The sequence below is a fragment of the Phoca vitulina genome, unplaced genomic scaffold (genome assembly GCF_004348235.1).
Source record: "Phoca vitulina isolate PV1807 unplaced genomic scaffold, GSC_HSeal_1.0 scaffold1, whole genome shotgun sequence".
NCBI classification, from domain to species: domain Eukaryota; kingdom Metazoa; phylum Chordata; class Mammalia; order Carnivora; family Phocidae; genus Phoca; species Phoca vitulina.
The window spans coordinates 35,580,334-35,602,914 of NW_022589704.1; the positions used below are offsets into that span (position 1 = coordinate 35,580,334).

General features: G+C 45.8%; 1 protein-coding gene and 1 long non-coding RNA gene across 8 annotated transcripts in view; one reads left to right on the forward strand and one right to left on the reverse strand.

The window, feature by feature from the left end:
- The first annotated feature begins 1,546 nt into the window (after nucleotides 1–1,546).
- The window catches only part of SATB2 (SATB homeobox 2), a 192,993-nt gene continuing 171,958 nt past the window's right edge, over nucleotides 1,547–22,581 (forward strand). The window contains exons 1-3 of one of the 7 annotated variants that reach the window (XM_032405335.1): nucleotides 1,547–1,728; nucleotides 7,807–7,888; nucleotides 12,238–12,465. In XM_032405335.1, the coding sequence (XP_032261226.1) occupies nucleotides 12,297–12,465 (169 nt within the window). In that variant the 5' untranslated portion in view covers nucleotides 1,547–1,728; nucleotides 7,807–7,888; nucleotides 12,238–12,296. Of the gene's footprint in view, nucleotides 1,729–3,074; nucleotides 3,456–3,776; nucleotides 4,234–4,256; nucleotides 5,711–7,806; nucleotides 7,889–10,216; nucleotides 11,014–11,977; nucleotides 12,074–12,237; nucleotides 12,466–22,581 lie in introns of those variants that run through there. The other 6 variants (XM_032405346.1, XM_032405319.1, XM_032405329.1 and 3 more) reach the window with 6 other exon arrangements.
- On the reverse strand, nucleotides 7,431–10,154 carry LOC116633080. The gene is made up of 2 exons (XR_004299557.1): nucleotides 8,065–10,154; nucleotides 7,431–7,870 (listed from the first exon to the last, which is right to left on the reverse strand). It is a non-coding gene; the product is annotated as an uncharacterized LOC116633080 (long non-coding RNA).

Here is a 22,581-nt window from a genome sequence, read left to right on the forward strand (position 1 = left end):
GGCGACAGCAAAGGTGACTGCTCCCAGCAGCTTTCAGGACAACTCCTCTGAGACGCCCTCCCCCGCCCCCGCAGACATGCTCAGAATGTTTCAAGCCCCCCAAATCCTATCTATATGTATATATGGTTACCCTTGTTGGATTCCAAATGTACTGAAAACCGAGGGGATCAATTATAGATGGCATGATGAAGTTAGTGGCAGGTCCACAGCTTTCCGGGGGTCAGAACCGCAGGGGTGGCAGAACGTGGGTGCTATCGCTGGGGGCTGGACGTAGGAGACGGAGAGGAGCACAAGAGGCGCACACACCCCCTACGGCGTCATGACGACTACTACAGGCAACACAGGGCTCTGGCCCCTGAGTCCTGGGTAGATGGACAACGTCAGGGGAGGGGAGGAGGCTGAGCGACCTTTGACACGCTGGCCCCCTTTCCTTTCCGAGGGCTGAAGAAGTGGCGGGATATTCTGGAAAGTGGGGGGGGGGAGCAGAGTGGGAGGGGGTAGGAGGAAGGGTGGATTACTGCTCACTCTAGTGCAGCCAAGCTGCCAAGGGAGGAAAGTTCAGGAGAGAGAGCAAATTGGGACGTCTGTTGCGCGTCCCTGTTCCCAATCCTCAGCCTCCCCACCCCCTTCCATTGAGCTCCTGAAGTCATCGTATCCCTGGAAGCCCTTAAAGTTTTACACTCCAATTGTCTGAGGTTTCCGATGATGACAAATTAGAAAAAGGCTTCTGCTGCAGCCCAGCACCTAAGTCGGAGAGTTGGGGGGAGGTACGATACTGGATGCACAACTAGGGAAAAGGAAAGTCTTGCCTCCCTGGCTTTCTCTGCCAGGTTGGGGCAAAGGAGAGCAGAGGACTAGGGCTTGGGGCTAGGAAGCACTTTGGTAGCCTGGAAGCGGGATCCACAGAAGTCCAGGGCTTGGATCCTCAGCTAAAGGGCCCCAGGAGTGCTCTGGGTGTTCAACCTTTCTTACCCTGACCAGGAAGGCCTTGGTCTTGCCGGAAGACCCAACTGGGGGTCATGGGGACAAGCAGGGTGACAAGATTTGCGGGAGAGACTCGTTCAGGTCCAGTGAGGCGGGTGTAGACGGACAACAGCGTCTATCTCCAGCGTGGGCGGCCAACCGCGGACCCACAAGTGTAAGATGTGATTCTATTTGACTTTCCAAATCAAAATGCATTGATTGGGGCCCCGAAGAGTTCACGGCACATAACCATCTTAATTAAACCTGCTGTAAACAGACAAATCACTTCTCCTCTTGCACATAGAGCTCTGGGAGATTGCACAGGGTCTGGCAGAAGCTAGGCTTGAGGGATGCTCTTTAAAGAAAGAAGTGTAAATGAGGCAAAGAAAAAAAGTGGAGCTTCTACGACTTAGAAAACAGCTTAACTGAAACCAAAACTCGAAACAGCCAGAAGGTATGGGATAGGGCGAGACCTTTAAAAGCCAGGGGACAACCTGGTTGATGGAGCAGCTCCGTGGGGACCGGCAGACCAGGGTGGGACCTGCAGTGGAAGCTCAGGGAGGGAAGGGGAGGCCCCAGGTTGTTTGGGGAGGCTGAGGTACTCATCGCTGAGGCTCTGAGTTACCCCACTCAGCCCTGCGCTTTCCTTTCCAATCCTTCCATCTTTCCCTGCCACTGGTCTCGACTTCTGGCACTCGGAGGACGGCGCCGAGAGGACGCGTCCTCCCTTAACTTGGTCAGCGTGGGGGACAAGGGGCGGCAGCGGTGAGTGCCCTTAGCACGGAGCCACTACGGTGGGGCGCTAGGAACCTGGTGATGGCAAGGCTGGAGAGGATGGGTGGGAACAGGAGCTCAGCCGGAGCAAAAGGGAAGGGAAGTTGTCCGTAACCCTCTGGGAAAGCGGGAAACGGGGAGTAAACACCCATAGCTCAAGGTTCACTCCCTCTTCAGCCGAGTGCCGACACCGTGGCGCGATCTCAAGAAGCTGGATGAGGGTCAGGCGCTTTGGTACCAGCAGCCCGCGGGTGCGGAGAAGAGCTTGGGGAAGTGGCGGCGCTGGGAAGGGCCCGCAAGACGCCCTTTCTGCCCGGAATACGCAAAGGGCTGGGTCTATCTCCGAATAATTCTGGGCCTCCGGAAGTTACCTGGCAGAAAGCGACCCTCGAGCTGACTTTGGGTCTCACAGCCTAAAACAAGACGAACGAAGGGGAGCTCATCGGTTTTCTAACTAAAAGTGAAAAGGAGAAGTTTTCCATAATATGTAAACACTGAAGATATGAGCGCACAGGTTTGGGTGTGTTCCTGGGAACTTGGGGAGCTGCCTCCTCCACCCTCCATGGTTTGCAAACTTGAATTCTCATTGCTTTTCATTGACTAGCTTCTGACCCCAACAGTAATCTGATTCAAAAATACTCTTCATTTCGTTAGGCTGACTTTGGCAGGCACTAGTTATGTTGTATCTGGTAGGGAATTTAAGTTCAGTTAAATTTTAGCATAATGCTTTTCGAAAAAGTCTTTTAAAAGATTTTTTTTACTTCCATACAGCAAATGAAAACATATATATGTGTGTGTGTGTGTGTGTGTGTGTGTGTGTGTGTGTGTATGATTGGAGAGAAACATGCTTAGATTGCCTTTAGATTTTTGAGATTTTGTATAGGCGCCAACAACTCCGTGGACAGAAACGAACGGGCTATTTGCAGTTATTATTCATGAAAGGTCTTTTATATTTTTAAATTGAGGCATGGTTCCCAGGTGGAAAAATTCTTTATGACTAAGAACATGCTTTCAAAAAGATTAGAAAATTTAAACAAAAATTTGGAGTGCATGATAGTATAGAAGTCTCTACTGAAAACAACAGATACCACTACCATCCAGGAGTTGAAGTCAAAATGTAGTAAAAGTTCATTAAAATGCAAACTATTAGGGAAGCATTGCAAATCTCTTTGTCACATCCAAAGGGAAAAATCTTTAGAAACCTCCCTCCCTTGTTTTATACTTGTGTTGTGAGACTTGAATTGTCAACATTTTTCTCTTCTGAAATAACAACAGTTCACCTTTCAAAACTCTTCACCACAGAGTGACAATGATGATTGTTCTCCAGGCGAAGGACTTTTGAAACAAACAACTTCTTTCACATATTCGCACTTGCACACCCCACACAAACGCACACAGTTGCCGTTTTTTTTTTTAAACGTTGCTTTTGAATGAGAGAGAGAAAGAGAGAGAGAGGAGAGAGAGACAGACTAGGAAACTCGAGCTTAGGTAACCAACGAACCCAATTACTAGGCTTTATTGATACTAAAAGGAAAAGTTCCCCTCGTAAAATTTCTCTGAGCTTATTAGTTATTTAAATCAGCCCCAGGGCTGGACGAGCGACGCCGCAGGCACCCACTGTCGGCTCCTGGAGGTGAGCAGACGGCGGCCGCGTCCTGACCCACCGCCTCTCGCCCGGCACTTGGCACCAGGGGCAAAGGCAGGCGCGGCGAGCTGAGGTGAGCCACTTGGCACGAGTGCCGGGCCTGGCACGCTTGGCGATAGCTCCGCGTGGCCGACGGGTATTAGAATTTAGAAGCGAACAGGTCACAGCCAATGATGAGGGTGTGGGTGAGCAGGCCAGGCGGACAATGGGCACCAGAACTCAGCGCACTGGCGGAGCTGCTCCGCCGCGGGAACGGCTGGGCACCGGCCCCTGCGGCCCCGGCGAGAGCGCGTTTGCTCTCCCCGCTAGGCTGGCGTCCTGTCAGGGTGGGCCGCTCAGGCCTCCAGGGCTCACTTCTGTTTTGTGTGGGGCTAGGAGTTTTGTAATTGGATAGGCACCAGGTGAATTTACACCTTTCTGGGTCGTTGTCCCTTTCAGGAGCTGACAGTCCCAAAATGTGTGTGTGTGTGCGCGTGTGAACTGTTGAATTTATTAAAAAGAAGCCCCAGCCTACCCACTGAAGTCCTCTGAGAACGACATGGGGGCTCTCAAATCTGACGTAGAGCTGGGGCAGCTCAAGGTGATGCCTAGCTCAGCTGGGCTTGGCCGCGGGCCCCGAGGCAAGGCACGGCGGGGCCGGGAAGAACCGAGCCCCAGAACACCGCGGGCACAGACTACCCGGGAGTTAACCCGGGGGTCAAGCCTTGACGGACTAAGAGAGTTTCCGTGGGGCTTCGTGAGACGGAGAGAACAGGAGAGTCACCAGCCCAGGAAACCCTCTAGATTCCTCGCCACTCCAGAAGGGTTTGGACCGCCAAATAGACCGACTCCCCGCTTCGTCCTCGGTCCCAGTAAGTGCTTGGCACCTTGGGTCTCGCAGAAGGCGTTCTCGCTCTTTCCCGCGCGGTTCTAGACCAGCGCGGGCCCAGGGTCGCTAAAGGCTCCCGGAGCTGCTGGAGCTTGGGCCGCCTCGGACCCGGCTTCCTGGGCCCGCTCGCCCCTGCTACGGGTGGGCGCGAATTTCAGCACGCAGGCTGCCCTGCCTGTAGTTTAGGGCACGGGTGGGGCGCCTGGAATTCCCAGGTATGCTTCTCATTACAAGGGGTTGGGACGCCGCCGAGGTTTTGCTTGCCGGGCGGGTTTTTGTGTAGGGTGGTCCGCTTGTGACCCGGGCCGGGGACCTGCCCATCCCCCGCCGCATCCTTAACCCGCGGACGTGAGGCGACGCGAAGGGTGGGCTCCCGGACACAGCGGACTGAACCGGCGCCGCAGGTTTCGGTCGCAGCCCACGCGGTGGCGCTGTCGGGAGGGGACGCCTTATCTCCGGTCCGCGACCCGGGCGGTGACCCGGGCTCCGAGGCGACGGGGCCATAAGGATGAGTCGAGGTCGCGGGCTTCTTCGCCGCTACCTTGGGCCCCGGCATTAGAGATGGGACAGACCCGTCCTCCTTGCTCGGTGTTTCCGGACGGAAAACGCCGCGGGTCGGGAGCTGCACTCCGGGCTTAAACCCCGGCCTCCCCGGGGTGGGGGCTGGGAGGCAGCGACAGCTCCTTTGGCGTTTCGTTTTCTGTCCCCCATAGCCTTGTTACTGGTCGTTTAAAGTCGATTTCTATTTTAAAAAACTAGTCTAGCAGGGCATTCTCTGCCTGCGATGCTGCAGGAGATCCCGCTATTAAGCTCTAGACTCTGAAAAAGAGTGAAAGGATCCAAGAACCTGGGGGCGTTGTCATGTGTCGTTGGAGTTGTGCTCGGAGCGGGCCCTCCGCCTTCCTGGGCTTCCCAGCCCGCGGCCGTGGAGGAAGCACATGCACACCTTCAACCAAAGTCTCTCTTACCTTCAAATCATGTCCCTTCGCTTTCCTTACTCAGGGCAGACACTGCCCACCCCCGACGCCTTCTCCCATCACCTATATTTGGGACCCCAGTGCATAAAGCTCCCAGTCCTCGCCTGAGGCAGCTCCTGGGCCGACCTTCGAGTGTCCCCTCCCGCCCTCTGGGCGTCTGCATTGTCTGTTCCCCTGGTTTCAGACCCTCCGACTTCCTGGGCGCTCAGCTCACTAGCATAAACTAGTTGCCCACCACGCATCCCCAATCAGTCGTCTCCCTGGGACTCATCTCTCCGTCCTGGCCGCAGGGGCTCGTTCATTTGAGGATGGGAGCAGGACCTTCACCACCCCTACCTTAGGCGGCCCGACGGCTTCCTCACCGCTCCGCCCCCGCCCAGGCCCCAGAGCTGCTGGGGGAGCCAGGAGTAATTTATCTTTGCCTGGCGCGGGTTGGGATTTGTCCGGCTCTGATGCCAACGAGGAAGGCGTGCGGATAACGAAGTAAGTGTCCCCCGCCCCCTGCGCTCTGGTCAGTCCCCAGACGCCCCAGAGCAGTCTGGGAAAGGGCTCGAGCCCACCCTAGTTGATCTGCCTTCTAGGCGCGTGCCCCTCGGGGCGTTCTGGCCCCGGGCCCCAGTCTCCTTGGCACAGGCAGTTTCCAATCCAAGCCTGGGGCAGTTATGAGGTCCGTGAAAATGTTGGTCGCCTAATTCTCCCCGGACAGTCCGCGGCGGAAATTGGCTTCAGAACTGGTGTGGGCTTCATTTGAGAGAAACGATTCCCTCCCGCCCTCCTCTTGCCCCCAGCAGAGCAAGCCCCGGGTGGGGGGGGGGGCGCGGAGAGGGGGAGAGGCAGGCCTGCGTGGGTTCCTAGGAGCCATAGAAGGCTTTCGACGCTGGCAATTCCCGTAGAGTTTTTCTTGTGTGTGCGAGAATGGAGGGAAAACGCGGCACAACTTTCCCGTGTTCTCTAAGAGGCAGCGCACCGCCGGAAGGGCCTCTTTGCCTGGGCGACCAGACTTGAAATCCAGGAAGCCTGGTGATGGATGCTGGGCCCTCAGAGGTGTGGGTGGCCGGGCTGAGGGCCGGCGTTCCACGCCCGGCACCCGGTACCCTACGCCCGGGCAGTCGGGCCTAGGCCGTCCTGCGCGGTCATTGGGGAAGGAAGGTTGGCCACAGTCAAGAGCTAGCACAGTAGAAACGTCGGTGTCCAGAGACAGAAATCAAGAAATGTTGCCATTTAAAAGTGCAGGCCATAAAAGGAGAAGAAAGGCCTGACAAGAGATAGAGAGAAAAGGGGAGAACATGAAAATAAGCAAACACATGCATATTTAAGCCCAGCGCATAAAGATCCGTTGATTTTTAAAATAACAAATCTCAGTGTGATTATGAAAGACAGGCGACCTTTGACTAAATGACATATGAAAAAAATTGGGTGTGGGGGAGGAGAGGGGGAATAGTCTTAGTAGATTCCCGACAGAAACGTCAGTGAGAAGCAAGTTGAGGGATAAAAATGTCCCCCAATGTGAACTTTATGCTTTGAGCACTGGAGCAAACTATCTGTACAAAAATGCGTTTTGGATCAAATTATTAAAAAAAACACACAAATGTAATTAAAACCAATTCTTTTCTTGAGTGTGATTTTGTTTAAAAAATGTTTGAAAATAAACCACTTGAGGAATATAAAACGAAACCAAACAAAACTTTTGAATCATAATTTATTTACTGTTTTAAAAACTAGAAAGTCTTAAGCAAAAGATAAAAATGCTACTTAAAATTTCTTATTGTCAAAATTAAACATGGTGAAAATAATTGCTTACTTCAGTTGAAATAAGGTCAATACAAAAATCGTGCAGTAAAAAGCTTATGTAATTTGAAACAGAAAAGGCCTTTATTAGGGACAAAACTCAAGGGGGAAAAAAACCCACACCGGGCATATATCACAAAACTTACTAGAACTCTCCTTTTCTAAATCGAAAGAAATTTGTAAAATGTGTTAATAAACATAAATCTGCAAATATTCAAAATATATTTCTTGTAATAACTCATAGTTTCCGATATTTTCTTTTATGCTAAACGCACCTTTATGTATTTTGAGTTCTTTTGACCAAAATGATAGTTTTGTTCACTATCAAAAACGGACAAGAAGAAACTCTACTAATGAGAAAATCAATTAATTTAAAAGGGTGCAGAGTCTGAAAGGAAAATAGCCACAATGTACATTTAATTGTACTTAATTGTATACTTTATTTAAATCACCCTTCTCAGGGGTTTAATAATTTAGAATCAATAGTTCCCTTCAAAACATAATAAAATATTTACACTTTATAAAATATTAACCCATTAACAATACCGCTGTGTTGTTTTTATAAGAGTGTGACTGAAGTCCCATAATCATGCTGTTGACATAAGCATGTGAGGTTAGCGAAGTGATCCTTCGCAAAATGTAAATGAAGATCTTCAGACAGTGGTGTTTATAAAATAGCTCATTAATGACTTAAGATTGAATCGCTCCAACCATTCGCATCATCAGATATAATAATAGTGACGAATCAGACAGGAAAGATCCTGGCTAAACCATTTGCATTTTTTTTCCAGAAGTACTGAAGTCCTAATAGCACCATTTCTTCTAAGTTCCTGGACACTGATCCGGAGGAGGATTCTGCAGTTCAACACCAAGGTAAGGAAAGAAACAGTATTATTATCGTTGTTAAGATATTTATAAGAATTGCGCCTCTCCCCATTTTGAAAACGGGCTCAAACTTTGACAGTGGTAGTTGCCTTTTGCAAAACCCCCTTCCCATTCTGACGTGAAAGTACAGATTAAAAAAAAAAAAGTTTGTTGATCAAACTTACAGTTTGTTTCTTTGCAGCCAAAAACCTTTTAGCTACCACCACGAGTTGGTTTACTTGAGCCACTTTGTTCTCACAGACTTCGAATTGTTGCATTTTCTCTAACCCGTTCGTTCAGGGAGGTAGGGGAGATGGGGTTTGGGGAATAAAAAAACAAGGAAAGGAAAATGCTGCCTAAAACTCCCAGGGTGGCTCCCCGAAGGTTTACTATCAAGCTTGCTTCCTTTCTCCGCTGGGCTCCGACCGCCTCCCGGGTCGCCACGGGCTGCTTTGGAACTTGGTGGGCGGCGCCTGGGTGCGGGGGTTCTCCGGGATCTGGGCGTTGAGACTTAGGCCGGGGCAGGTTTAGTTTCTGGGACCCTTTCTCTTCCAGAGGCTTCCTCGCCTCCCAGGCCTCTGCTTTTGATGGGATGACTGCGCGCACGCCGCCCACCGGGTAGGTGCGGCGAGTAGACGGCGGCCTACCTCCGGGCACACTAGGCTGAGGCGGCTTCCCGCAGTCTGTGCACCGGCCCGAGATTTCCAGAATTACCCCGAAGCGCGTTTCCCAAAACCGAATTTAGTTTGGCCCTCTGGCGCCGCCGTACAGCCAATACTTCTTAAGGGGGACCGGCGGCTCAGGCAGCGAGATGGTGGGGAGTTCTCTGGGTCCAGGGGTTTAGGAAGGAGACACAAGGTGCGCGGTAGAGACTGGAGGTGCCGCCAGCAGAGGGGCTTCACCGGCCTCAAGGCGGGCGGGACGCGTCCTCATTTTCTCGCCACAGTTCGGGACCAAGAGTGTAAGCCGGCGCCCCAGGCGTCTTGCGGGGGCCGCGGCCCCTACCCACGTGCTTTTCTTTAAGGAGGTCCCGCGCCCAAGCCGGACCTTAGGGACAAAAGCGCGGCCGGAGCTCGGCCTGCTCCGCTAGTGCCTGCGCCACCTTAAATGAGCACCGCGGCTGGAGTCGGGCTGCGGGCGGCTGCGGCCGCGGGAATCGGCAAAAGTTTGTGGCTCAGTTACACCATCGCGGGACCTGCTGTGGACGCCCCCGCGCGGCCTCCCCCGGGACGAGGAGACCGGGTCCTCACCGCACACTCTGCCCGTACTCGAAGCCTAGTGCCTGAGCCGCTTGGGGTCCCAGGAGTCCCAGACCCGCAGCTGGAGGACAGGCAGCCCCACCGCCCTCATTGCCTCCGCGTCACGGCCTCCAGGCGGCCCGGGCGGAGCTGCTCGAGATGTCGCCGGCGCTGCGAGCGCTCCAGGGACGTCATCCAGGGATGCCCCCCGCCCTGCGCCCCCCACGCAGCCCCCTCTCCTGTCCCACCCGCAGCCCGGCGGGTAATGCTGGTACTCCTGCCACTCAGGACACCCGGGCTATTGTTCTGGACCCACGGCCGCGCCGGCTCTGAGGGAGAAGCGGCCTTCCCCGCGCGCGCTGTGGCGCGGCGGGCCCGGACGGCCGGCTCCGCGCGAAGGGGGAGCTCACAGGCATCGGGAAAAGTTGCTCGGAGGGGCGGAGGCGGTGGGTGGTGGGCGGAGGCGGTGGGTGGGGGAGGCGATAGCCCTCCTATCTCCAAAGTCGAAAGTACTCGGCGCAGTTAGCAGAACCGGGAGCCGAGGCAGCCGCGGTTGCCTACTGCGCGTCGGTCTGCGCCTCCGCCGGGAAACGAGGCAACCAGCGCCTGCCTTGTCGCCGCCGCCTCCGCGCCGGGACGAGTGCGCCTCGGGGCCGGGCGAGGCGGCCGCGCCCCGGACCAGCCACGAGGAGGAGGACCAGACCCGAGCCTCAGCGCCCGCCTGCACCGGGGCGCACCCACCCGCCGGGCTCGGCCACCGCCTCGCGCGGCACTCGGTTCTCTGCCATCGGTCCTCTGCCGCCCGACGCGCGCGGTCCTCGCCACACCGCTCTGCTACAGCCGACTCTCCCCTTCCTCCTCCACCCTCCTCCCTGCCTCCCACCCGCCCCTCGCCAGTCCCTCTGCCTCCTCCTCAGCCCCGCCGCTGTTTGGGTCGCCGGGCTCACAGCGATTGATTGATTGATGTTTAATTTCCTGCCAGGCGGGGCCCCCCTCCCCCCGCAACCTCCCCAGCCCTCTTCCCCGCCCCCCACTCTCCTCCTTCATTGCGGTGGACCAGTCTGGCTTGGGTTTAGATCTTCCCCCCCCAACCCCCATCCCAAAATAACCCAGAGACTTCCCCTACCCCCACCCCAAATTATTATTTTGAAGGCGCTAGATCTGGGGACGGAAAGGGGGAGGGGGAGAAATCGGAAACCGAGGACAACCCAAAAGGACTCACTTTGCCTGATGACTCAACGCAACTAATAATCATCTCCCTCTCAGTGTATCTCTCTCTGCGGCTTGTCAGTGAGTCCGGCTCCGGCTGCTGGCGGCGGCGGCCGAGAGGGGAGAGGCTGGAGGTGACAGCTTGGGCGGCCGCCGCGTTTCCTCCCGCGCGCGGTCCCGGGTCCCTGTGCCTTCTCGGCTCTCGGTGACACCGGCCCTAAGGCTCCGGCCGCGCCTCCTCGCGAACTAGCAGACCTGCGAAGCTGCAGCACCGGCCCGCCTCCGCCTCCTCCCAGTCCTCAGCCCTTTCTCTCCAGAACGGGTCTCCTTCCCGAAGGTGTGAAAAGGCTTTTTCAGCCTCCTTCTCTCTTTTCCCCTCCTCCGCCGTCTCCTCCCCCGCTCGCTCGGGTGCCCCTTTGGAGGAACCCTCCTTTCCCTCTCCTCCTCCTCCCCCTCCCCCCCCCCCCATCATCATCATCATAACAACCATCTCTGCACTAGAAGACACCCTGACCCAGGACCTTAAACGTTAGGACCTGGGAAAGAGGAAAAGGGGAAGGAGTAAAGAGGAAAGAAGCCTAGGAGAACACTGCAAGGCAAAGCACCAGAAACTTTCCACCCTGGATTCTCTACTTTTGCTCCATGGACAGAGCCTCAGCCAGCCAAGTTACAGACAGACCGTGAGCAGTAAGTACTCAGGGCGAGGACTCCCACTCCAAGCTCGGGAGTTCGGGGAAGCCCCGGGTCCGGCTAAGTTCCCTCCCGGCAGCTCTCGCTCTCTCGGACAGCGCTGCCGAGGGAGTGCGGGCGGAATGTTCGCCCGCAGCCCTCCCGCTCGGTCTGCGCATCTCTCGCATCTCTCCTCTCACCTCCCCTCTGCCACCCCCACCTTGTCTCCTTGACACGCGGCTTCTCCCACGGCGAGAGCGCCCGCGAGGATTCCTAGCGCACTTTGCTGTGCCGGGTTCCTGCTTCTCGGGGATGTCAGTGACAATGTGAGTGCCGTTTCATCAGGTGTTTCCTCCTCTTCCGCCGCCCCCCCAGATATCCAGGGCTGCCGAGACCTGCGGGTTCCTTGAGGAGCGCGCTGCCAGCCAAGAGACCCAGAGGAAAACTTTTTGGAAAAATTTTTAAATTGGGGTTGTTGAAGTCTGCTCCTTAACCTAATAATTTAAGTGCTTTTTGCTTTTGTGTTTTATGAAGAGCTTTTAAAAAATCACTTAGGATCGGAAGAACATAAGAACGTTCCAAAATAATAACGATTGTAGCCCCCGCCATTGTGATGAAGGTTATTCTGGAGAGTGTTCTGATGAATACCTCTAAATGTTTTTGGATGCTCATGAGTTGGTTTTGTGCAAAGTGTGTTTGTGTCTCAAGACTTGCTCGGTAAAGGTAAAAAGCGGGGATTCAAGGAGTCCTTATGCCAGGCCTTTGGCTCCTGCCCCGCCATTCACAGCACATTCATCATGTGGTTAATTCGGTTTCTTATGGATTTGTGTACATCCCCACCCCCTCTTCGAGTGGGTGAGATGGCTTTTTATGACGTTCACTTCTTCCGCAACCCTGACCCCCACACGGCGAGGCTGTCTCATCCGAGAACGGCTTATGCCAACCCTGCCCCAATGAATGGGCCACTTCTGGGCGCCCCTGGGCGCTGGCCTGGTGATCGTCACCGAGAGCTAACTCCTGGAGAGCGACCGGGCAGTGTCGCCGCACCTCGAGCTTCCTTTGGGCCGCCCAGTGTAAGGTGTGGACCCGCTTCCCGGCTCGGGCCCCTCAGGCAGCGTGGGAGGAAGTTTGTGTGGCTGTGGTGCAGCGCTCTGCCACTGGCCTGAACGTCTATCACGTGTGTGAGCGGTTTTCCCTCTTTTTTTTCCCTCCCCCTTCCCTCCCCCCCCGCCCCCTCCCTAGGTCCCTGCGCGTTTTATTGCGACCTGCCGGTGGGAACTTTGTCTCCGAGTCGGAGCAGCATGGAGCGGCGGAGCGAGAGCCCGTGTCTGCGGGACAGCCCCGACCGGCGGAGCGGCAGCCCCGACGTCAAGGGGCCTCCCCCGGTGAAGGTGGCCCGGCTGGAGCAGAACGGCAGCCCCATGGGAGCCCGCGGGAGGCCCAACGGCGCCGTGGCCAAGGCCGTGGGAGGTAACAGCCCGGAGCGGGGAGGCGCGCGCAGCCCCGCGGCCCCGCGGTAATGGCCCGGGTGTCAGGGTTCAGGTTGATTAGGCGCTGTCGCGGTGTAGGATTACAGGAAGTGAATTCCAGGTTGCCAAATAATGCCCCCGTCGCCTCTCATCTGCAACTGGTAGCTTCATCTAGAGTTAAAACAAGAAAGTGGTTTACCCAGAGGGTGGCATTTTTTGGGCACTTTGCCACTGTGTGCTGAGGTGTTGGCAGGTTTATGTCACAGCCAGCTAACTGTTTCTAGATTTTCCTAGAGAGCTTTTTAGTGATTTAACTCTTGTGCTTTGCCTCAGAGTATCTGTTGTAGAGATGAAGTTTAGGTGCGATCGCTTTTGTGGACTAGTTTTTAACGCTCAGGAGCAAGAGTGTTGGTGTTACTTTGTAGGTAGGACAGTGCTTCGAGATAAACTAGTAACAACTGGGAATATTTCCTGCCACATTTCAAGTGGGAAATAAAGAATCATTATGAATCTGTCAGGCCCTTAGAGGCTTTAAGGTCACCGTTTCTATAAAGTTTAAAGTCATATGCATTTGTAACTTTGTTATGAATCCTAGCACAACAGGTAAAAATAGCAAAGTAGTCTTAATGGCTACATGCTGTTTACCTTTCCAAGAATTTAATACTACTTAAAGAAAAGCTTTTGTAGATTTTACTACTTAAACACCACTTTCTTTTAAAGTGATTAGGAAAAAAAATTTAGAAAATAAAGATACATAAGAAATGTAAACATTATTAAAATATTTTGAGGCTTATGCCATTTGCTTTGTTGTTTTCTGCATATAAAATGCACAATTCAACCTGGCATGCAGTTTTTTTGTGTTTGAGATCAATCATTAGTTCAAATCTTTTTTTGCTTCTAGAGGTTTTTTTCCCCTAATATTTTCAGCAGTAGCTTATTTAATATAATTCTTTATATTAGCCTGCCTGAAATGATGCAAAACCGTGGCAAAACTTAATGATAAGCTCCAACCCCATGTTCTAAATAGCCATAGTATGTATTTCAAAGTAAAGACTTAAGTCTAAATGTCCATGCCTTTTTAAAGAGTTAAAACGGACATTTTATAAAATAACACGTTTCTATTTTTACTTGGTTTGCTATTATTATTTCTTCATGGTAGACATTCAGAATGGTTTGCCTTAGTTCCTTATATTAATCATCTCCCTTGAGAAGCACTCATTCTCACCATTTCTAAAGCTTTAAAAAATTATTTGGCTATACATTATGGCTTACGTGCCTTTTATTTTACGGACTTCGAGATATACTTTAATGAAGCAAAAGAAAACTTGATAGTTCTGCGACCCACTTTTTAAAAGTGGTGTTTATGTGTTATCTTGAGACTAGAACAATAACTTCAGACTTCTTGTAACATCTTTAGTGTATGCATATAAGAAAGAAAAATATATGCGAATATGATAAAAGCAAGTGTAAGATGATATAAGTGCTGATACTATTTGATTGAAAAACTGGGAAATCCCTTGGAGATGTGTTCTCGAAGTGGCCTTATGCACATAGAAAAAAACTTGGACTTGAAATTTTGCTTTCTTTCTGAAGACCTACTAAAAAATTCACTAAATTGAAAGAAGTCTATCTAAACATTTTAGAACATAATTGTTACCAATGTGATTCCTTAAAATAAGGTGTTTTTTTTTTTCCTATAGCATATCACTTTCGTTGACCAGGGATACCTTTTGTATAAAATAGTGGTTACGTTTCTTATTTTCTGAGATTATGATTTACATTTGACCACTTATTATAAATTTGATATAAAGCAAAATTAAGTCTTCAGGAGGAATAATGGATTTGTTTCAACAAGCTGCTTTAGTCATTTTTCTGAGCTTTAATTTAGTAATATCAAAGGTCTTATTAGTTGCTTTCCAAACTGAAAATAGATGTCATTAGTTTGTCTCAATAAATACTACGTATAATAATAGTAAAGTGGTTAAAAGAGTTCACATATGGTGGGTTTTTTTAAAGAAAGATTTTGTGGGGCGCCTGGGTGGCTCAGTCGTTAAGTGTCTGCCTTCGGCTCAGGTCATGATCCCAGGGTCCTGGGATCGAGCCCTGCATCGGGCTCCCTGCTCAGCGGGAAGCCTGCTTCTCTCCCCCTTATCCTGCTTGTGTTCTCTCTCTGGCTGTCTCTCTCTGTAAAATAAATAAATAAAATCTTTAAAAAAAAAAAAAAAGAAAGAAAGATTTTGTTCTACATAGCATAATAGATTATTTGGAAAGATTTTAATTTAGAAAACTTTAAAATATAACAACTTAGAACATAAAATTTTGACAGTGTAAAGTTTTCCATTGAATGTTAATATTAGTTTTGGGGTTTAAGTTTGTATAGTTTCCTACTGTACATTGAGATGGTAATAATTTCATTTCTTTGTAACTTTTAATCATGTGTATAGATTGGAGAAAAGCAAAGCCTTTTAAAAAGTACACATTTTAAATTTTAAAAGAATGTTTAAAATACATATCTAGTTAGCAGTTCTTTGTAATTGAAAGGTTTTTTGGAACATAGAGTAAATATAAAATAGATTATATTTCTCTTACCCTACCTTCCTTTGTTTAAGTTTTCTTTATGAAGCAATATAATAAGCTAGACAACTACAAAATACTTGTAACTATCATTTATTGCCATTTTCAGATATGTTGTAATCTTGTCAATGTTGTAAAGATGGTTATAATAATTAATGTTTTAAAAATAGAGCTCAAAGTTTGGGAGGATGTATTTGTTAATCTTTAGTGATTCTCTTTCTTAAAAGCTTTGCCCCTAAAAATAGGGGAGATCATTAAGTTAATTGGTTGCCCAATAACATGGCAGTTTATCTTACTATTTTTGATAAACAGTGAGGTGAATAAATGTTTCTGAATGCATTGGTTGCAATAGTGAATTCTGTTGCCATGATTCCACATTTTTAGAGAGAGACAGTTTGGTATGTTTTTTGATGAGAACGTGTTTGTTAAAAAAAAAATTATTTTAGTGTCTGGATTTAACTAGTTGAGGTGGTAGATACACTATCACAGTCTTCAAGGTTGCGTTTTAATAGGGGACTTAAAAGTTAGTGTGTTGTTTACAATGTGGTTAGCTTTAGAAGACTATTAGAAAGTAGATCAGTTTTGCTTTGTCTTTACAACACTTTCTAGGATGTTTTTGTTCTTATCTAAGTAGTGTGTTTTAAAGCATGTATATAATAAAATAAGTGCTCAGATGTGTATGACAGTCAGCTTTTATAGAAGGTCCCCAGGAAAAAAAAAAGGCTAATATCTCTTTAAAAAACATATGAAGGCTGGGAGAGAGTTTAGAGCAAGCAAGAGCACCGTGGTGTTGACAGCTTTATATCCCTGCTGGGTAACATTCACTTACTAGAATTGGCGTCCCCTCTCAGCTAGTAATTCACTCCATAAGGATTTTGAAAAAGGATGATTAATGGTGGGGAAATTTATATTTGTGAAATTGTTGATTAAAACTTACAGATCTATTTGAAGATTTAGAAAAAGAGAAGATTATTAAGGATGACAAAAATAAGAATCAGATGATCCTTTTTGCCACCATTAACATAAGTACCTAAAATGTTCTGCTGTGTGTAATGCTTCAGCCACGAAACGTACAGCATAAAATGAAAGTGATGCCAATCAAGTTTCCAGAGGAAGCAAGGCGTTCTGCTTTCCTCCTGGACTGCTGAAAGGCGCTGGCCAGTTGTGCTTTAATAGCAATAAATTATTGTGCTTCATTCATTGTTAACACAAGCATTTTCATTTTTAAATGTTTGGCTTAAAGAAGAACTTTCAGACAGCTTTATTTAAACTGAATGAACAGCGCTTGAGTATACCAGATGGTGTATTTGCTGATAGGAGGCATTAAACATCAGAAATCTTTTTGATATTTTTCATTTTTCTATGAATTTTGATAATTTTTTGGTGTTAAATGTTCTAGATTTTAGGGGAAATGAACACTGGGAATATCTTTTAAGGATATTTGCTGTTTTTTAAAAAAGTTTGCTTTCTTTTTGAAAAAGAATTTTTTAAAATAATGATTTAATTTTGTTGAGAAATTGCTTGTTAAAGTTACCTTATAAACTAGTTGACCCAAAGTCGGCCTATTCTTCTTGCTAATAGGCAGCCCTTTGAAGAACATAACTGTCTTGTTACAAGGGGGAAAAAATCATTATGCAATACACACTGATGTATTCAAATAGGGAAGCAAATGTGATCACGATTGTTGGGCAGGGCCTCATTTAGAGCTGAACATTGTCTACAACAACAGTTAGTTTAATTGTCTACATGTGGAACATTTCCTTTTAGATTAAAAGAAATGCAGTTCAGGTCAGGTGCAGTCACCATATTAGCAGTTGTAGGGAGACATTTTACTTTTTGAAAGGAGTGCAGATATGAAAGAATATAGATATTGACATATTAAAATGTATAAAATACTTGGAAATTTAGAAACATATTGTCAACCTGGGTAAAATGTCAAAAACTCATTAAATTCATTTTAGCCAAGGATGAACCCCATTATGCTTGTAGGGAGGCTTCAATGTTATTATTTCAAAAGAGAAAAGATTGTATTTCCCTTTTACATTCTACTTTTTTTTCTTTTTTTTTTTTTAAGGGTTTAAGATCTTTTAAATAGAATGAACTTAGGCTTTGGGGTCATCCAACAATCTAGCATGTCCTCTGTAGTTTTGCTGAGGTAGAAAAATAGCCCTTCTCTAAAGTGTTTTTAGTCCTTGGCCTGTTATTAAAATAAAGATATACTTGGTTAAAAAAATATATGCAATGGAACATACACATTAAACAGAACATAGGGTATCCGCCCCTCAAAGTCCTGAGCATAATTTGATGTTTGAAGTAATTTTGGAAGCCTTGTGTTCCATCAACAGAAACCCACTGACCATTATATATTCAAGATCATCTGCAATGAAATGTGTGTGTATGTGTATGTGTGTTGGAACTACATAGATGTCCCTTAAGGCATCTATTTTTTAACCCCTGTAGAAAATAAGCAATATAATCCTTTCCCAGGGGGTTGTGACTAGTAGAATCAGTCTGTACATCTTAGATATCTTGTATATATATTATTATATTTATGTATATATAAACAGACTTATTGTCATTTATTAAAAATCTAGGGATATGAATTTGAATTATTTTAAGAATGTGGAAATCAGTTTTATTCCAGGCAAGACAGGGTAATTATTTGGTATATCTGGCAAGGTATAGCTGGTAAGCAATCAAGTTTGATGGTTCTACTTTAATAGTTTAAAACCTTTATTTTTCTTTTTTAAAAAGAGAATTCTGTAGAGACTCTATATGCATATATAAAAAAGACATTAACAGGGCTAGATGAATTCCAAATTGTATTATTTTTTTAGGTCTTTTTAGAGTATTTAGGTTTCTGTTGAGATAAAAATGACCCATTTCTTCACCATTAAAAAAGTTTCTTATAACTAATAATCTCACATTAGGTGCATAAAATATGTTCATAATTTGTCTTATTTCAGAAAGCCAAACTTTATCCTACATAGCATGTAAATTAACAAAAAGTCCTTTATATTCTTTTATCTAATAAGTAGGCTTTTTAAAAAAAAAAACTTACGTAACTAATGTGTGGTAACAGTACTTTTTGCTATCATCCTTATATGAATGCTGAGGTACAATGGCATTTTGGAACATATTTAAAGATGGAGCATTTGACAAAAGTTGTATGTGTAACAGTTTGTCAGTGAAAAGTGACAAGTGGTAAATGACAAATGAAATGTTGGCATCATCACTCTTTATTTTGATAAAAATGTCTCAATTTGCAGTGATATAATACTGTTTCATATTATTTCATGAGTTGTGTGAGATGCATAAGGGGAATTTAGATTTTGTGAACGGAAAATTAGCAGCCCAAACTCTTTTCAGAAGCTTTGGCAGCATGGTCCCTGTTCCCCCCCCCCCCCCCCCCCAAGAATAAGAACAGCAGTGAAATATTGGATCTAACCCATACATTTTAACTCATTATTTTGAAAGAAAGAAAGAAAGAAAGAAAGAAGTGAAAATGGTTTCAAGTAGAAGACCTTTATGTTTAGCTCGAAAAATGAAGAGAGTTTGCCTTTTAGCTTCCATTCTTTTCTTTATAGTGATTTTAAAATGAGTGATTTCCCTCTGCTGACTTTGATTATAAGGGGCCTTTCTCACTTCCAATCACCACTGCTCTCTAGCATTAATTTAGGGTGCCAGTAAAGAGAGTTGTGAATTCCTTTTATTTTAAAGTGCAATAGAGGTTTGAAAATGTCTATGTGTTAAAAATGGATTTTTATATACAAAGGATTCATCATCCTCCTACTTACGGGTAATGTGATAGATATTTCAGAGTCCAAGTAGACGGCCCTGAGTGGAATTGAGGTATGAGTTAAAACAAAAGCCAATTGAGTACTTACAGATTTCCAAAAAAGCACAGACGTAGCCTCTATAGTGTGTTCTTTTCCATTTTCTGAAGTCACATTGGTTCCCTTATTGTCAGTGATCAGCCAAACATTTATTTTCTTCTTTTACATGAAACAAGCCCTACAAGCACCTCATGCTACACAGCATTTATGTAAAAATGTTCCATGGAGGAGTTTTCAAAAGCATGGAACTCTATGTAATTTTTTTTTTGTTTTCAATTAACAGAATTGTTTTGCTGCTTAATAGCAAGTGATTTTAAAATTGTGGCAAAATCAGTATAATGAAGTGAAAGGCTACACCAGAAATGGTCTTCTACAACTTGTATCTTTTCTTCCCATTTGCAAAGTTTTACTTACTACAGATTTTTAAAGAACTAGGTAAAAATGACCTAATATGGAATAAATGTGCTTTAGATATATAATTATGGCAATGGGGTTTATGGGATGTATTTTTTCCATTTTTCATTGATGTGTGTACCTTTAAAACTTTAAAAATAAACTAGTGACTATTATAGTTACTAGTTTGGCAAATGCTTAAAATGAAGAAAAGACTATTAATAGAAATTTTAAGAATTTGAACCTTGCAATAAAGTTATCAGCAAATTATGGCAGCTGTATTGTAGTAGTAAGAATGTTCTTTATTTGTGGTTATGACGCATTAGGACAGTAAAACTCTGGGGGGAGTAGATTTGCATTTTAGTTGCTCACGATAGAAGGCAAATTTGGATCTTTCCTTAACTAGTTGTCTTATCATTGGAATGGAGTTCTGTCTTAGCACAGTGGGTTATTAAATGATAGCATTTAACATAACAACAGAGATTAAAAAGTTCAGGGGAAACACTGCAAGCTACCACTTATAAAAAAAGTATGCATTTCACACCACAGTAACTGTTTGGTGCCCACTGATGGTTGCACAGTTTCTGAAATGTGCCCAGCAGCTCAGTGACTTTATTTGTTGAAGACTTGCACAGATATGGAAAAAAAATTAATAGAGACTCTAGTTAGAGCAAAGCACTAAGATCTGACAGAGGTGATTTGCATTTTTCATAGAAACAATTTTAATTTCATCCTGTTCAGCAGAGATATCTTTTTCTTTCTTTAAAACAATTTTTTTTACTTGTTTTTTTATTTGGCTGGAAAGCAAGTGTATACGTTCTTTTATAACTGAATATGGTTGATTTTCAAATTTCTTGATTATTCCCTATATTAAAATTGCATATTTTTATTACATTTGTTCCAGTTCTTTATATGTATAAGGAAAGGCAAAATTGATAGCTTATTAGGAAAAAGCACTCACATCAAAACTCTTTAAAATGGCAGTGTTTTCAAAACATTATATTTTTTTGGTTAACAGAACAAGAACTTTCTTTTATCATAATCCAAAGATGCTAACAGAGCAGCATGATAAATGTCTCTTTAAGTGTCGTAGTAAAAGAAAATGACTTGCCTTCTGAGGCAGTGGAGAGTTTATGTTGTTTTGGACCTATTTCCCAAGCAGTGATCGAAAACAGATTACAATAACAATTATACAGTCAGAAGATGCAATATCCATTTCTGCTTTAATTGAGTGAAAGAATAATAAAAACATCATTAAAAAAATGAGGTGGACCTGTCACACGATATACAAATTTTTAGTCTTGGAGAGGATGCAGAATAACTGAAATGCTTTTCGCTTACTTTGTTGCACTTATTAGCTAAAATCAGTTCTGGGAGAGACCATTTGGTTCTTGATCCTCCCTGGGAGGTTGGGAGAGGAGCCCCTGGGAGGTGGTTGCTCAGGAGACAATTAAAAGTGCTCATTGATTTTTGTCTTCATATGATGTTTGAGAAAGGAAATCAAATTTTCTTAATTCTACCTGAGGTATAACTACCTCTTTTTTTTTTTTTTTTTAACCTGTGTAAATGGAAGACAAAAGTAATGAATATTTCTCTTACTACAAACTCTCCCTAGTAAAGGTTAGGTGTGATCCCTGGGCCTGCTGTTCTTTCTCCTCTGGAAGTTATAACCAGGCTGAAGGGGAGAGAGAGAGTTGAAGGTGAATCATGAGTGTCCTTATTTCTCCTCAGAACACATGGGGTTGGGGGGACGCTGAGTTTCCGTGTGTGCACATCACTGACATTCACTCAGGTCACAGAGACTGTCACTTGAGATGCATAGGCTCTGGCCTCCAATGGAAGCCATTGGAGCCATTATTAAATCCATAATCCTTCGCATTGCTGAGCCTCCAGGCCTCATTCCCCAGAGTGGAGCTTTCAGCAACTTGGAGTGAGCTGGCCGGCAGCAGCCAAAATCAGTGGCTAGTTTTCTTTCACTCTGTGCTATATTTCTTACTCTATTCATAGAAACTGTGAGCTCCTGGCAACTTTGATGATGACAGTGGAGTTAGCTAGACAGTGGAGTTAACCCCTGCTCATTGTGGGTGTACTAAAGCCACAAATAATGTTGGCCATCAGAATATTTGGAGCCCAAAGTTGCTCTCCGTTGACAGAGTTAGAGGAGAATATCTCTTTGATCTGTAGCTAAGAATTTTCTTGGGTTCAATATTTAAAAATCTTTCTGAGGATGGTAAAGTGAAAGGAATAAGATAGGCAGTAAACCCTTACTGGCCGAGGTCTCATAATCCCAGAACTGTCCCAAGCATAATCCTCTTTAGAGTGGAATTTATATCAAACAGCTCAAAAGGCTTTTTTTTTTAAAATCAGTTCAGAGAGTCTACTTAATAGCACCTTCATTAAAATACTTTTGTCAGAAAAGGGTTTTTCAGTTTAACATTTACATAACCTAACAGCGGTGATGAATGCCACGAGCTTTAAGGGTCTATTAGTGGTTCCGTTTTTTCTGGACTTTATAATTTAAACCTAAACATTAATTCTGGGTGGAACTTGGCATAATGTCTTTTTGCCTTGGAGGGAATTTTTGTTGTACAATTAAAAAAAGTTGTTTTTTTTTTTTTTCATACAGTCACCTTCTCCATGTCTCCCCTTCCCCAAGTAAATAGCAGTTAAATAGTCAAGGTCTTAAAAGGGCTTATTTAAATTAAGAAAAAAAAAGGATTGATTATTTTAGGTAAATTTAACAGTTTTCCATTAGTTCACATTGTAAACTAGTGCTTTTGATATTAACAAGACCTGTGAGGCTGATAATGCAATGAAAATATTTTTCTTCTCTCTCTCATGTATGAAACTCATGTGGTAAAATTTTAAAGAAAATCAAATTTGATGACCCATGAGACTTACAAATCAGTGTCTTACCTTGTTTATTAGAAGGTGAGAGACAAAAAATTCTTTATTTTATGTCACCTGAAATTATAACCTTGACCAGAGGGAAAGAAGTTGGAATCTCACTTTTAAATAATAAAGTGACAGAATATCCCAGTAGTAAGTATTTTGGAAAATTAAAAATGATCTTTTGTGTATGTTAATACTATGTTGGAGTTGAAATATTATATAGGGATCTGATTACAAGATAACTGTGAAATTAAAAACAAGTGAGGAAACCAGCCCTGCAATGACGGATTGTCATCCTCTGAAAACCAGAAGGCATTCCGAACGCTAGTGAAGATGCATGCCGGGAGAAAAGTGCTCGTGGAGTCGAGTGGGGCTAAGCCAGGGTACTCCTGGAGCTTTGTGCGGCGTTCAGCTTCTGAGGC